The 12,804-nt window shown below is 45.1% G+C and overlaps 1 protein-coding gene across 1 annotated transcript in view; it reads left to right on the plus strand.

The window, feature by feature from the left end:
* Window positions 1-12,804, plus strand: part of LOC125442872 (polypeptide N-acetylgalactosaminyltransferase 9-like) — a 53,175-nt gene that overhangs the window by 38,075 nt on the left and 2,296 nt on the right. Inside the window, exon 2 of the mRNA XM_048514642.1 lies at window positions 11,318-11,502. Coding sequence (XP_048370599.1) covers window positions 11,318-11,502 — 185 coding nt within the window. The remainder of the gene's footprint in view (window positions 1-11,317; window positions 11,503-12,804) is intronic.

The following is a 12,804-nucleotide window of genomic DNA, read 5'->3' on the forward strand; positions in this document are numbered from 1 at the left end:
ACAAGCTCCGTGTCTACCATAGTTTATTACTGTCTACTATAAGTTGCCTTAGAGCCTTCTGTTTGTGGTATCAAGATGCCCCAAACCGCTCCTGTCTTGATGTGGAAGTAGCATTTAACCCATATTACAGATAGGTGGGCTTGCAGGTATCCTTCTCCATGAAAACTTTAGTCCTGCCTCCCATTGTTCCTTTGTCTATCATTGACCTTCATGATCTTCTGATATTTATTTATCTTCCTTCCAAATTATCTCTTGTAATTAGACTCCGTAGTCGAATCTCTGGGGGCAGCAGGCTTCAAATGAGGATTGCTTAAAAGCAATTACATTTTGATATTGGAGATCTGTACACATAAATGTAGTATCGTTTCCAATTAAAAATAGTAATGAATTCTGTGTCCAGAGAGCTGGTGGGCTCAATGGTGCAATTGTGTCTGCCTGCTCTGCTGGAAACAACAGAAGCTCATGTATGGAAATGTGTGGCTTGACAAGTAGATTGTGCGCCCACTGTGTACAACCAGGGGAACCAGGAGCCAGGGTTCGGGCCAGAAACAGGCTTTGAACACTGAGACTGAATTCCAAGAGGTTCGTAGTCTTTCAATGTTTGGGCAGAGGGCATTTCTCTCATCCCCGGGGACCTGGGGTTGAGTTGCCATCTTTTATCACCACATCTTCACAAAGCTCTCTGCTTAGATCCTATTGGTTTGCATGTGAATATGTCTGACTTCCATCTCGTACATAAGAACATAAGAACTAGCCTGCTGGATCAGACCAGAGTCCATCTAGTCCAGCACCCTGCTACTCGCAGTGGCCCACCAGGTGCCTTTGGGAGCTCACGTGCAGGATGTGAAAGCAATGGCCTTCTGCGGCTGCTGCTCCTGAGCACCTGGTCTGCTAAGGCATTTGCAATCTGAGATCAAGGAGGATCAAGATTGGTAGCCATAGAACACATAATACACATTTAACAGGGACCAACCAGTAGCATGGCCCTATCTTGGATGGCCCAAGCTAGTCCCATCTTCTCAGATCTCAGAAGGTGAGCAGGGTCAGCCCTGATCAGCAGGGGTATAGCTACTCAAAATGGAGTCTGGACTAACCCAACTGCCACCCCCACCCCCCAACTACACACTGCCATGTTGGGGGCAGGGGCGTAGTTGCAAGCCAGAGAGTAGGCCTTGTCCCACCCCAATCTCCATGACTACATATATTGTCTTGGAAAAGGGAAAGCCAATGCAGATGGTGGGGTGGTGGTGGGGGTGGAATGGCTATAGGAGGTGGTATGGGCTCATGCTGATGCATTTGCCATCCCGGCAGTTAAGTGCCACTTATGCTGGCCAGAAGGACGAATAGGGAGGTGCATCGGCCTAACTTGCAGGCTGGCACAACTGGAGGCATCTCAGACGTGTCCGTGAAGGTGGAGCCAACGTTAGTCAACTCCCACCGAGCTTTCACCCCAGGAATGCTGGTGGTGGAGAGGACATACTTATGCCACCCTTACACCACCCTTCCCCTATGGAAGGCTTTTGTGCGGCCAGGGAGGCTTTTTGGTTCTTCCGCCTCCCCACGCTTCCTGAAAGCCCTCTGGAGGCAATGGGGCAGTGCAGAAGCAGTGCTTCCTTTGGTCACCTCCGGGATCTGGATTGCCCTGTAAGGCTCATATTGAATTGGAAGTTAACACCACACATTGTTGTGGAGACTTACTTGGTGTCCTGTGCCTCAAGAGCTTTTCTCACTTGGAGATTTATGCACCTTTGAAGGTTATTTCGCCTGGAACTGCCTGATGGCTCACTTGTTGAAATACCAGTAGGACTATAAAAATCACCATAACAAAGAAGAGGGTTCTTCAGACACCGGGATTCAGCTAGTAAATTTCTCTTTGGACTTCTGGATTTTATTTTCTATATTAAAGTGCTTTAGTGGACCTTGTATATTTCTGCATTATTGTTTTGAGTTTTAATCTGCACGGTTTGCAGAGTGTGATTTATGCACCAAATTTAACTTTTTTTGTTTATAGTCGTAATGGGTTTATTGAGTGCGACTGTGCACCAGATTAAACTTTTTGTTCCTGGTAGTAGGACTAGATATTAAAGTGGGCTTTAATGTTAACAAAAAAACCCAAAGATTATTTCATCACCATTTCCTGCCTTGTTCTATTCAGTACATTGTTTGTGTAATTTTCTCCAGGGGAGTTGATCCCTATGTGCTGGAGATCAGATGTAATAGTGGGAGATCTCCAGCTACCCCCTGGAGGTTAGCAACCCTAGATGTAGCAGATAGGGCTGGCATCAGCATACCCTGAGGTGGGGCAGCTGCCAAGGCCCAGGGCTTCTGGCAGGACCCATCGTTTTGCTGCATTGACCAAACCATGAGTGGATTTCCATGAAGCTGCTCTCGGCCTTAACACTTGGGCTTCCCAAGAAGCAGTTCCTGTCACATCCATGCTCTCAATGGTACACCCTGTGCAGCATTTCCAGTCAGACTAGGGGATATGGAGCTGTACAGGCAGCCTTTGTGAGATCCATGGAGGTGCAGGAAAAAATTTGTGATAGAAGGGCAGGAAGGGATGCAGAGCTATTTTACACTGATTAGTCCACACAGTGTGAGGAAGGGAGGCATGGGTTGTGGTAAGCCGAAGAGAGGAGTGGTCCCTGGGCATTCTCTTCCCCAGATCCCAAATATTTGTTTGTTCATTTGTTTATATTCCACCCTATCCCTGCATGGCTCAGGGCTGGTTACAATATGAAATGGCAAATGCAGTTCAATGTAGCAAAATGCAAAGTGATGCACATAGGAGCAAAAAATGTCCCCATATACTTCACATACACAAGCCTACAAAGGCTGAGTCCAGTGGCCTGTATCAGTCTATGAACCAGTGAACGGGATTTAGGCTGCTCTTAGTTGATAGTTCCATGGGAATGTCACTAGTCTCAATGCATGCTTGGCTGAAAAGGCAAACTCTATGCTGGGGATCATTAGAAAGAAAGGAGTTGATAGCTTAAAACCTGCAAAGGATTGTCAGCTATACTGCCCTTATATAAAAGCCTGAGGTGCGACATTTTACTTACTTCCAGTCTACTGAAGTGTTCAGTTCTAGGTAACAGCATCTCAAAAAAAAGGATACGAAAGAGATATGAAAAGAGTGCAGAGAAGAGCAAATTTGATGATTGAGAGGATTGGAGCCACCTTCCCTTATGGAGGAGGAGGCTGCAGCGTTTGGGACTCACTTTAGTTTGGAGAGGGAGACTCCACTGAGGGGGATATGAGTTGGAAGTCCTATAAAATTATGCATGGAATTTAGAAAATGTTGAACAGAGAGTAGAAATTTTTCTCTCTCTTCTCACAATACTAGGAACCAGGGGCATTCACATTTGAAATGCTAGGGGGAAGAATTAGGAGGACTAATAAAAAGAAACACTTTACTTCTACGCAGCGTGCTTGGGTGGTGTTTGGAATATGCTGCCACAGGAGGGTGAGCAGGATGGCCACTAACCCTGGGATAAGCTTCAAAAGTGGCTTGGACCTTAGATTTATGGAGGAGAAGTCGATCTATGGCTACCAATCTTGATCCTCCTTGATCTGAGATTGCAAATGCCTTAGCAGACCAGGTGCTCAGGAGCAGCAGGAGCAGCAGAAGGCCATTGCTTTCACATCCTGCATGTGAGCTCCCAAAGGCACCTGGTGGGCCACTGTGAGTAGCAGAGTGCTGGACTAGATGGACTCTGGTCTGATCCAGCAGGCTAGTTCTTATGTTCTAATGTTCTTAATATAAAATCAATTATACACTTATAAAATCATACTAATGAAAACATCAATCCAATATTAAAACAGATTCTAAAAAACAAGCTACAATTTAAAAAGAACAATAAAACTTAGCACCCCAATACAAAAGACAGTTGAAGTAAGATGTTAAAACCAATGCGGCAGTAGCTTCAAAGTGAAACAAATGCATGAATTCCTCACTTAATTTACCTCTTTCCTCCTCTCCCCACCCCCTTCCAGAGGCCGAAAGGAGATGATCTAATTCCATTTGATCTGGAACTGCAGATCAGTGAAAATTATGCCAACTTGTGGTGGTGGGGAAACATCCTTGCAGATTTTCTTGGGCCATCATGCTTAAGAGCTTCTGGTGGATCATTAATTCATCTACTATGTTTTAAAAGAAGAGCCCAACCTTGGGAGGAGGGAATCTGAAGGAATTTATGCACCTCTTTTTTTTTTTCTTCCTTCCCTACAAGCAACCTTGGTGGCTTCCTGCTCTGCAGGTACATCTCTTGAGGTAGCAGTTTATGCTCAGCACCGAGATTGATCTTGTTACCGAAGGGCAGGCTTTCAGCAGGGAGGAGGGTTTGAGTGAGTGGGATACTCCCCCCCCCCCCCAATCTCCATGATTCTGACCAAACTAACCAGATTCAGGTATGTGGGTTTCAAGACGATGTCTCTCTGCTTAAGATTTGGGCGGATGTATTTCTGTCTCTATCTGCAAGTTACATATTCCCTGGCCAGTTTATCTAAGCTGCTGTCCTGAGATTTCATTTTTGCTTGCACATTGTCAATTGCCTTGTAGATGCCAGCTAAAGGTTTTCATTTTCTTCCTCTAGCCCCGATATCAGTGTGCTGGGTCATTAATGAATTCTGTGACCCTTCTCCCCATCTTCATCTGAGGGACTACACAATTTCTGGATGTTTGCCAAAGCAATAATTTCAAGGACCTTTTTTTCCATTAAGCAATGAGTTTGGGAAAGATTTATGATTCTTGATGTAAGAAGCAGACTCCACAATTTGACTCAACAAAATTCTTTAAAATCTATCAGGTGATTAGAGGATGAAAACAATTTGAGGTTAAAGGACAGAAGCACCCTGTGTTATCCTTTATTCAGTGGAGTCCTAACCTTATAGAAGAAGAAGAAGAAGAAGAAGAAGAAGAAGAAGAAGGGAGGGAGGGAGGGAGGGAGGAGGGGGAGGGAGGGAGGGAGGAGGAGGAGGAGGAGGAGGAGTTTGGATTTATACCCCCTTTCTCTCCTGTAGGTGACTCAAAGGGGCTTACAATCTCCTTTCCCTTCCCCCCTCACAACAAACACCCTGTGAGGTAGTTGGGGCTGGGAGAGCTCAGAAGAACTGGGACTAGCCCCAAGGTCACCCAGCAGGAATGTAGGAGTGTGGAAACACATCCTGGTTCGTTCCAAGATAAAGCTTCGGGGTTCTGATTTGGTTTCTTTTCCCTTAGTTGCTTTGGACAAGTGAGCCAAAGGCATCACTCGCTGTAAATATAGGTTGTTTGAATTGCCCAAGAAGTAGCAAAGTTGCTTTGATGTAGCTGTGTTTGTGGAATGCAATACTGCAGTTGTATTCTTTGCTGGTTCTTTTGGTGCTCTGTCAATCACTCCAAGCTCTGAAGAGTGCGAATGCTACAAGCAGTGAAGAAAAGCTCCAGAATCTGAATTCGGGGTGTAGCAGAACCTATTGTTATTTTTTTCAAAGCAAGTTGTGATTCCCAGCGTGAGCAATTCAAAATGCTCGATTTCAGTATAAAACACACAAAATCCTCATAATTATGTGAGGCTGAGCAAGGCCACCTATCTTTCTCTCTACCCAGAAAAATAATATACCACTGGATACCCTCTGCAGGCTAAATGTTGGATGCATTGTGTCTTTGTTCTTTTCTTGGTATGGTCGGTGTAGTTCTGTGAATAGTCCTACATAGTTAAATGTACGTTGTTAAGAAATCTATTGTCTGCTTGGGAGAAGCTGGAATTGTAGGAGCTGGTCTGTGGGTTACTAATGTGAACGTACTATTTGAGGAATTGGACTGTGGTCCCATCCAGTACAGATTTGAATGAGCAGGTTGTTAAGTAGTGTGTCTAGCCACATGCAATCTCCCTGGAAAACATACGACTTCCCTTGAAATAGCTTAGCTGTTTCACTTAAGGAAGTCATGCCTCCCCATTTGTTTTGAATTTTGCCTGGATCAAAATGTTGTGCAAACTCATAGCAGAGTAGTATCTTAGTTGCTTTCTCATTGGATTTTGTGACTCTAATTAAACCACCAGATTGCTATTGGAAGCAACGACTTTAGACTCAAAATGGAGATTTGGCAAATCTTAAGATTCTTGGAGCTACCTTCAAACTTATTTTGGATGTTACCCTGGGGGTGGACTCTCCGTATTCATGGTGTGTTTTGCAGTGGGACAAAATTTGGTGGCTGCTGTCCGGATCTGTAAAATCCCCCATGGGATTTTGTAGTCTTCGTAGTTTTGGGGTGTTTGCTAAAGGTGGAAAGGAGAGCCCAGTCTCATCAGATCTTGGAAGCTAAGCAAGGTCAGCACTTGGATGGGAGACCACCAAAGACGACTGCAGAGGAAGGCAGTAGCAAACCATCTCTGCTTCTCATTTGCCTTGTAAGTGTTTCCATAACTTGGTAGTGACTTGATGCTGCATACATACACACATACGCATGCTATAAATATTTACTTTTCTATGGTAAGAATGCTACGGATTTCCATCTGATCAGGACCCTCAACATTACCCCAACTGTTAGCTGATTCCAATCCATGCAGATTGTGATGGACATCCACTTGTATGTTGCGGTTCGCAGCATCCGTATGTTCGATTAAACACAATCCCAACAGCACGGTATTATTGCAGGCAATAACTTCGTTTTTCTTTTGTGGACTGAGTTGTCAGGGGGAAAACCTATTCAATCACTTCCTAATTACTACAGCATCAGTAATGCTCAGCTTCTGTGCGCTACAAAATCCAGAAATGTGCTGCTAATGCCCTTTATACATGCCCAACTAGGTTATTATGAATGCTGTGAGCATCTTGTTATATAGACAAGAGGACATATTTAATGCCGTTCAAGTGGATAAGGGGTAGCTAGTGGCAATTTCCTAGACATGAGGAGAATTTAACTCAAGGAAACCAGGCTGTGCTGTACATTTGAGGATGGAAAGCATGCCAATTTATTTCCAGCTGGGGAAAAAGAGAGACAATTTCCTATGGGACCTTATTAAGCTTTGGGCAGCTGAGAAAAGAATGAATCTATAGATAGATTGCAGGCAAGTGTGAACCAGTTCGATGTGGTGGTTACTGTGTTAGTTTGGAATCTGGGTTCAAATGTACGCTCTGCCTGAAGCTCAGTAGCTATTCCCAAAATGATGGGTCCAGAAGGATTTCTTTCCCCTGTAATTGAAATAATGTGTCAGCTGCCGGGTGATTTGTCGACATAGTAAGATTAATAAAAACTTTTAAAAATCAATACAGATTTCAGTTTTATTTTTTACATTGTTAACATGTAATTCATTCTAAACTTCTCCTTTCCCTTTGGTAATTAAATGGGGGAGGTCATAGTTTACCCAGCCCCCCAAAAAACTCTTGCCCTCCACTGAATGTTCTTTCTAAATGCACCATATTTCTGAATTTCAAAGATTTCAGTCAGTAAGCGATAAATGTCCATGACCAGAACAACAGTCCATCTTTCTTTCTTTCTTTCTTTCTTTCTTTCTTTCTTTCTTTCTTTCTTTCTTTCTTTCTTTCTTTCTTTCTTTCTTTCTTTCTTTCTTTCTTTCTTTCTTTCTTTCTTTCTTTCTTTCTTTCTTTCTTTCTTTCTTTCATTCATTCATTCATTCAACTTATATACCGCCCAACCCCCGAAGGGCTCTGAGCGGTGAACAACATGACATTCAAATACAGATAAACTTAAAAACCAATATACTGTGGGCATAGAGCAGGAATCACTGGTAGAGCTGTGGGGGAGGTACTTGTGAATTTCCTGTGTTGTGAAGGGGGACAGGCTAGATGACCCCTCATGTCCTTTCCAGCCACAGAAACCAAGCAGATGTCCCAGAGAAGCTGAGAAACAAAGCATGAATGGAATAACCTCTTCCTTACAAAGGAATACCCTCTTGGTTACAACTTCCTTACCTCAACAACTAGTATTCAGAGACAAACGTCACATCCCAGAGGATCCACTTAGCTAGCATGGCTAATATCTATTTGATGCACCTCTTCTCCATTCATTCGCCAAAGGCATCAAACGAAATAGCCATGGTCATCAGGGCCACCAAGAGTGTGGAACTGGGGGTTACAAAATGGGTGGAGCATGAACTGGAGGGCCTCTGAAGTCAGTGTCATTCAGTATCCGGCTGAAGGTCTTCCCATTTATTTTAGTGCACTTCTGGATGCAGCCACTAAGGTCACAGGGAAGTCTGAGCACAGTAAAAGGCCCTCTACTAGAAAAAGAAGGTTATTGCCTTCTTGCATGGACTACCAATCAGCTTCTTGTGAGATGGAGAAAAGGTGCTCCACTTCCTTCATACTTCATATCTTTTTCCAAACTTGTGTTCTCCCTTAGAAACTTTCTTGTGGAATTTAAAAGCTGCAAGCTCGTAAGCATTTTCCTTGTGAGGAATTACCAGTGGTGGGATCCAAAAATTTTAGTAACAGGTTCCCATGGTGGTGGGATTCAAACTGTGCGTGAAAGCACCAATGGGGCTGGGCAGGGCATTCCGGGGGGTGGGGCATTCCTGGGTGGGGCTGTGGCATGGACCTGCGAGCCGGGCTGGCGACTCAGTCCTTGGGCAGGAAACGAATGCACGCAGGCGCAGGCTGCCACACACGCCGGTGCACCTCCTGCTAGACTGCTTCAAGAGTTTCTCATGCAGCGCTTACTTCTGCTGAGAGAGGAGGGGCGTAACTAAGGTTAAAAAAATCATACATGGCAAAATCACCTTAATTAGGTACAACCCCTCTACGCACACACACACAAATAATTAGTAACCTACTCTCGGGAACCTGTGAGAACCTGCTGGATCCCACCTCTGGGAATTACTCTAATATGTGTATGTGTCTCTGTGTCTGTTTCTATGTACATATATATGTGTGTATATATAAAAGGCGTATGTGTATACATGCAAAAATGCATACATACACACACATTTTGCACACACACACACATATACACACACACACATAGACATTTATACCCTACTTTTCTCAACCATAAGGAGTCTCAAAGCGGCTTACAAGCTCCTTGCCTTCCTCTACCCACCACAGACACCTTGTGAGGTAGGTGGGGCCGAGAGAGTTCTGAGAAAACTGTGACCCAAGCAGGCTTCATGTGGAGGAGCAGCGAAACAAAGCCAGCTCACCAGATCAGAGTCCACCGCTCACGCGGAGGAGTGGGGAATCAAACCTGCTTCTCCAGGTTAGAGTCCACTTGCTCTTAACTGCAAAATTAACGAATTCATATTATCTAGCTTTAGCTGCCAGGTGGGCGTAGGCCTTGAAGGCCGATAGGCAGTTTCTGAATAAAAAGGAGCTACCACGTCAGATCCATTTCCTGAAGCGTGTGTCTTTAAAATCTGATGGGAGATCAAATCTAATTTAGCCCCCAGGGTGGTAAAATTTGTTAAAAGTAAGTCAAGAGTTTTTGAAATTAAAATCAACTTGCTCTTAACTGCTACACCACGCTGGCTCTCAGTAATGTATTTTAAATGCTGCTAAATGTTCACTGTGTTGGGGTCTTTGGACCGGGTAGAAAGGTGGCCCATGGCAGTTTTAAATAAACAAACAAGTAAACACCCCCTAATTTGGTTGCCCTTTCTGTGTCTTTCCCAGCTCAGTTGCATCTTATTGAGAACAGGCAGCCAAACCAGTGTACCATATTGAAATAAACGTAAGGAAACTACCACGCTGCCTGTCTTCCAGCTCTGTGTTAGTGTGTGAGTGCGATCGCCAGAGACGTTTTCCTTTGCTTTTCTCCCCATGCTGGTTCTCCCTGTTCCATCTCCCTGGAGCTTTGTGAACATACTTCTCACTCCTGCAGTGCTTAGTAATATGACATCTTCCAGGGAACCGGGCTTGGAGGATTTTTCGTGGTCCGCACGCGAGCACAACGTGGAGGCTCTCCGACAACGATGCCTGTCAGGTTTGCAAGGTGCTTGACCTCGCTTGCTCGGCAAAACCGGACGGTGACGACTTTGCCCTGTTTGTTTATCTTGGAGAATGCGAGGCTGGAATTTTTGATCAGACGCTCTCCTCAAGGAATTTGCACCACAGAAGATGCATATTTTGAGACTAGCCGTTTGCTAGCTTCCTTACCTGACGAGGAGGAGCCCCAGTTGCTATATACACGGAAGGGATCATTTCCACCATCAAATCAAATTCATTTTAATTCAGATTGTCAAATCCCCCTCAGTCCTTTCAACTGTAGCTTGCAGGCACAAGGGGTAGACAAAATATGCCCTTTCTGTTGTGCCTCTTTTTCATAATGTTGCCTTTGGGAACCTTTTCATTCCATCTGTTTTCAGTAACTGCGTGTCTTTGCTAATGTTTTTGCGCCATCGTTGAATACATGAAGCTACTTTAGACTGACCAGAGAGAGCCAGCGTGATGTAGTGATCAAGAATGGTGGACTTTATAATCTGGAGAACCTAGGTTTGATTCCCCGCTGTGTAACCCTGGCTTGTTTGCAATGTCTGGATACTGCTCTGAAGCGTATGCTCTAAGAGGGCCTTTTTGTGTGTGGCTGGGAATAAATTAAGCAATTAATAACTCTGGTGGCTATTTTAGGCTCCACACCCACCCACGGAGGAGGCTGCCTGCTCAGCGTGATTTACTGATTTGGCCTTTGAATCACCCTCAGCCGTAGGTGGGCAATGCTGGCACGTTCGCTGGTGTTCAATCACTCCTGCTGCAGAGGCACAGCCAAATTAGTTGCTGCCTGAAGTGGCTGCCTGTTGCTGCTCTGGTTGAGTTTTTTTTCTGGGGGGGGGGTGGACTCACACCCTCCCTTTTAAGCCCAAACTAACTTCTTCGTAGAGAAGAAGAGGAAGAGGAAGAAGAAGAAGAGGAGGAGGAGGAGGAGGAGGAGTTTGGATTTATGTCCCCCCTTTCTCTCCTGCAGGAGACTCAAAGGGGCTTACAATCTCCTTGCCCTTCCCCCCTCACAACAAGCACCCTGTGAGGTAGGTGGGGCTGAGAGAGCTCCGAGAAGCTGTGACTAGCCCCAGGTCACCCAGCTGGCATGTGTGGGAGCACACAGGCTAATCTGAATTCCCCAGATAAGCCTCTACAGCTCAGGCGGCAGAGCGGGGAATCAAACCCGGTTCCTCCAGATTAGATACACGAGCTCTTAACCTCCTACACCACCGTTATCTTTTGACACTCTTAAAACTTCCTTTTTTTCACAGGTGGAATAGTGACTTTTCCCTCCAGTTTTAATTGAGAGCAGGACAAATATTTCTCAGCTAACAGGATTTTGGGGAAAGGCCGCCGTGGGACAAGCTGCCACTAACAGACATTTCCTGTGTTTCCTCTCCAGGTCTAGCCAAACCAATGGGATTAGTTGAAGGCCCTGGAGGCTTGGGGCAGGGAGGGATGGCTGCCACCCTGAGAGACGATAGCCATGAATCCGAAACCAAGTATGAAGAATATGGTTATAATGCCCAGCTGAGCGATAGGATTTCGTTGGACAGGTCTATTCCGGACTACCGGCCGAAAAAGTAAGTACCTTTTTTCCCCACATTGCCTTTCGTGGAAAGGGCTCTGGTTCTGATCTGGAAAGTGTTCCAAAGGGTGATTCCCATCTTAGGAGCTGGGGAAGGGGGTGAAAGGGTCTAAGGGCCTTTCCCCACTTACCTTAAGTCCCGCGCTACTCTCCTCAAGTGGCTGGGGTCCCCGGCACTCCTTTCTTTACTTCAGAGAGCGGCGACATAAGCGCAGCCGCCTGACAATAAGCCGCTGTCGCGTCCTCCAAGCCTTACACAGCATCCCTAGGCGCTCTTGTAAACGCCCATACTTTTTGATGACCCCCCCCAAGAAGCATCGGGTCATAATTTGAGGTTGTTCTTATATAGCTTAGAGAATGATCGTTGCTGAGAGCAATAGCGCGCAGCATAAAAGTGGTGAGTGGGGAAACGCCCCAAGAGAGACCATTCTAAACAACTACATAGGATTTGATGGAGAGGTGATGGAGAGCATGTCTTGCTGTCATGGAAGTTAGAGGAAGACGCCACAAAGAAGGAGTTAGCAGGAAAGAAACGGTCTGAGAAAAGCATTCTGGGTAACAAAAGGGACTGCAACAGAGCAGGCAAGAGAAATGCAACTTTTCCACCTCATTAGTTCTATAACTGCCTCTGGAGTAGTCATGTGCTTGACACAAAGAGACACGGCAGAGTTCTTCACTTCTGTCGCCGATCAGGTGCTCAGACTCTGTGCTGGGCTGTAGTGGAAAGAATGCAAGTTAGAGCAGTTGTTCATATTCTGCTGAAGACAGAGAACTGGGGAAAGGGGGTAGCTGTGAGTATCCCGTGAGAAGAAGAACAGCATCGCCAAGGAACATTTGCGCGATTGTGCGCACATACGTCAGAAAACAGACCAGCGCCCTTTGTACTAGGACCGTTTGTGGATTTTTCTTTTCAACGTTTCAAGAGTTGAACTGTTTTGTAAATGAAGCGCTGATATTGCTTTCTGCCATTTGTCTTTGAGTACTCGCGGTTTATAAAGACTGCAGCAAGAGTTGATACGGTGATTAGATTTTTTTTTTTAGCCGGAAGAGCTCTTACCACCACCTTTGAAGTCTCAACTGAAAAAAAGAATCTTATGTGTAAAGAAGATGGCTCTATGCATGGATGTTGCATTGTTATGCATACCAGTGCTAGTGCACCTATGTGTGAATATAAATGACAAACTATGTCTGAATATCTTTTGCCTTACAAACCCTGTGGAGTTAACATAAGTCAGCTGGAACTTGACAGGATGATGATGATGATGATGATGATGATGATGATGATGATGATGATGATGATG

Source organism: Sphaerodactylus townsendi, linkage group LG13, assembly GCF_021028975.2.
Source record: "Sphaerodactylus townsendi isolate TG3544 linkage group LG13, MPM_Stown_v2.3, whole genome shotgun sequence".
In the NCBI taxonomy this organism is placed as follows: domain Eukaryota; kingdom Metazoa; phylum Chordata; class Lepidosauria; order Squamata; family Sphaerodactylidae; genus Sphaerodactylus; species Sphaerodactylus townsendi.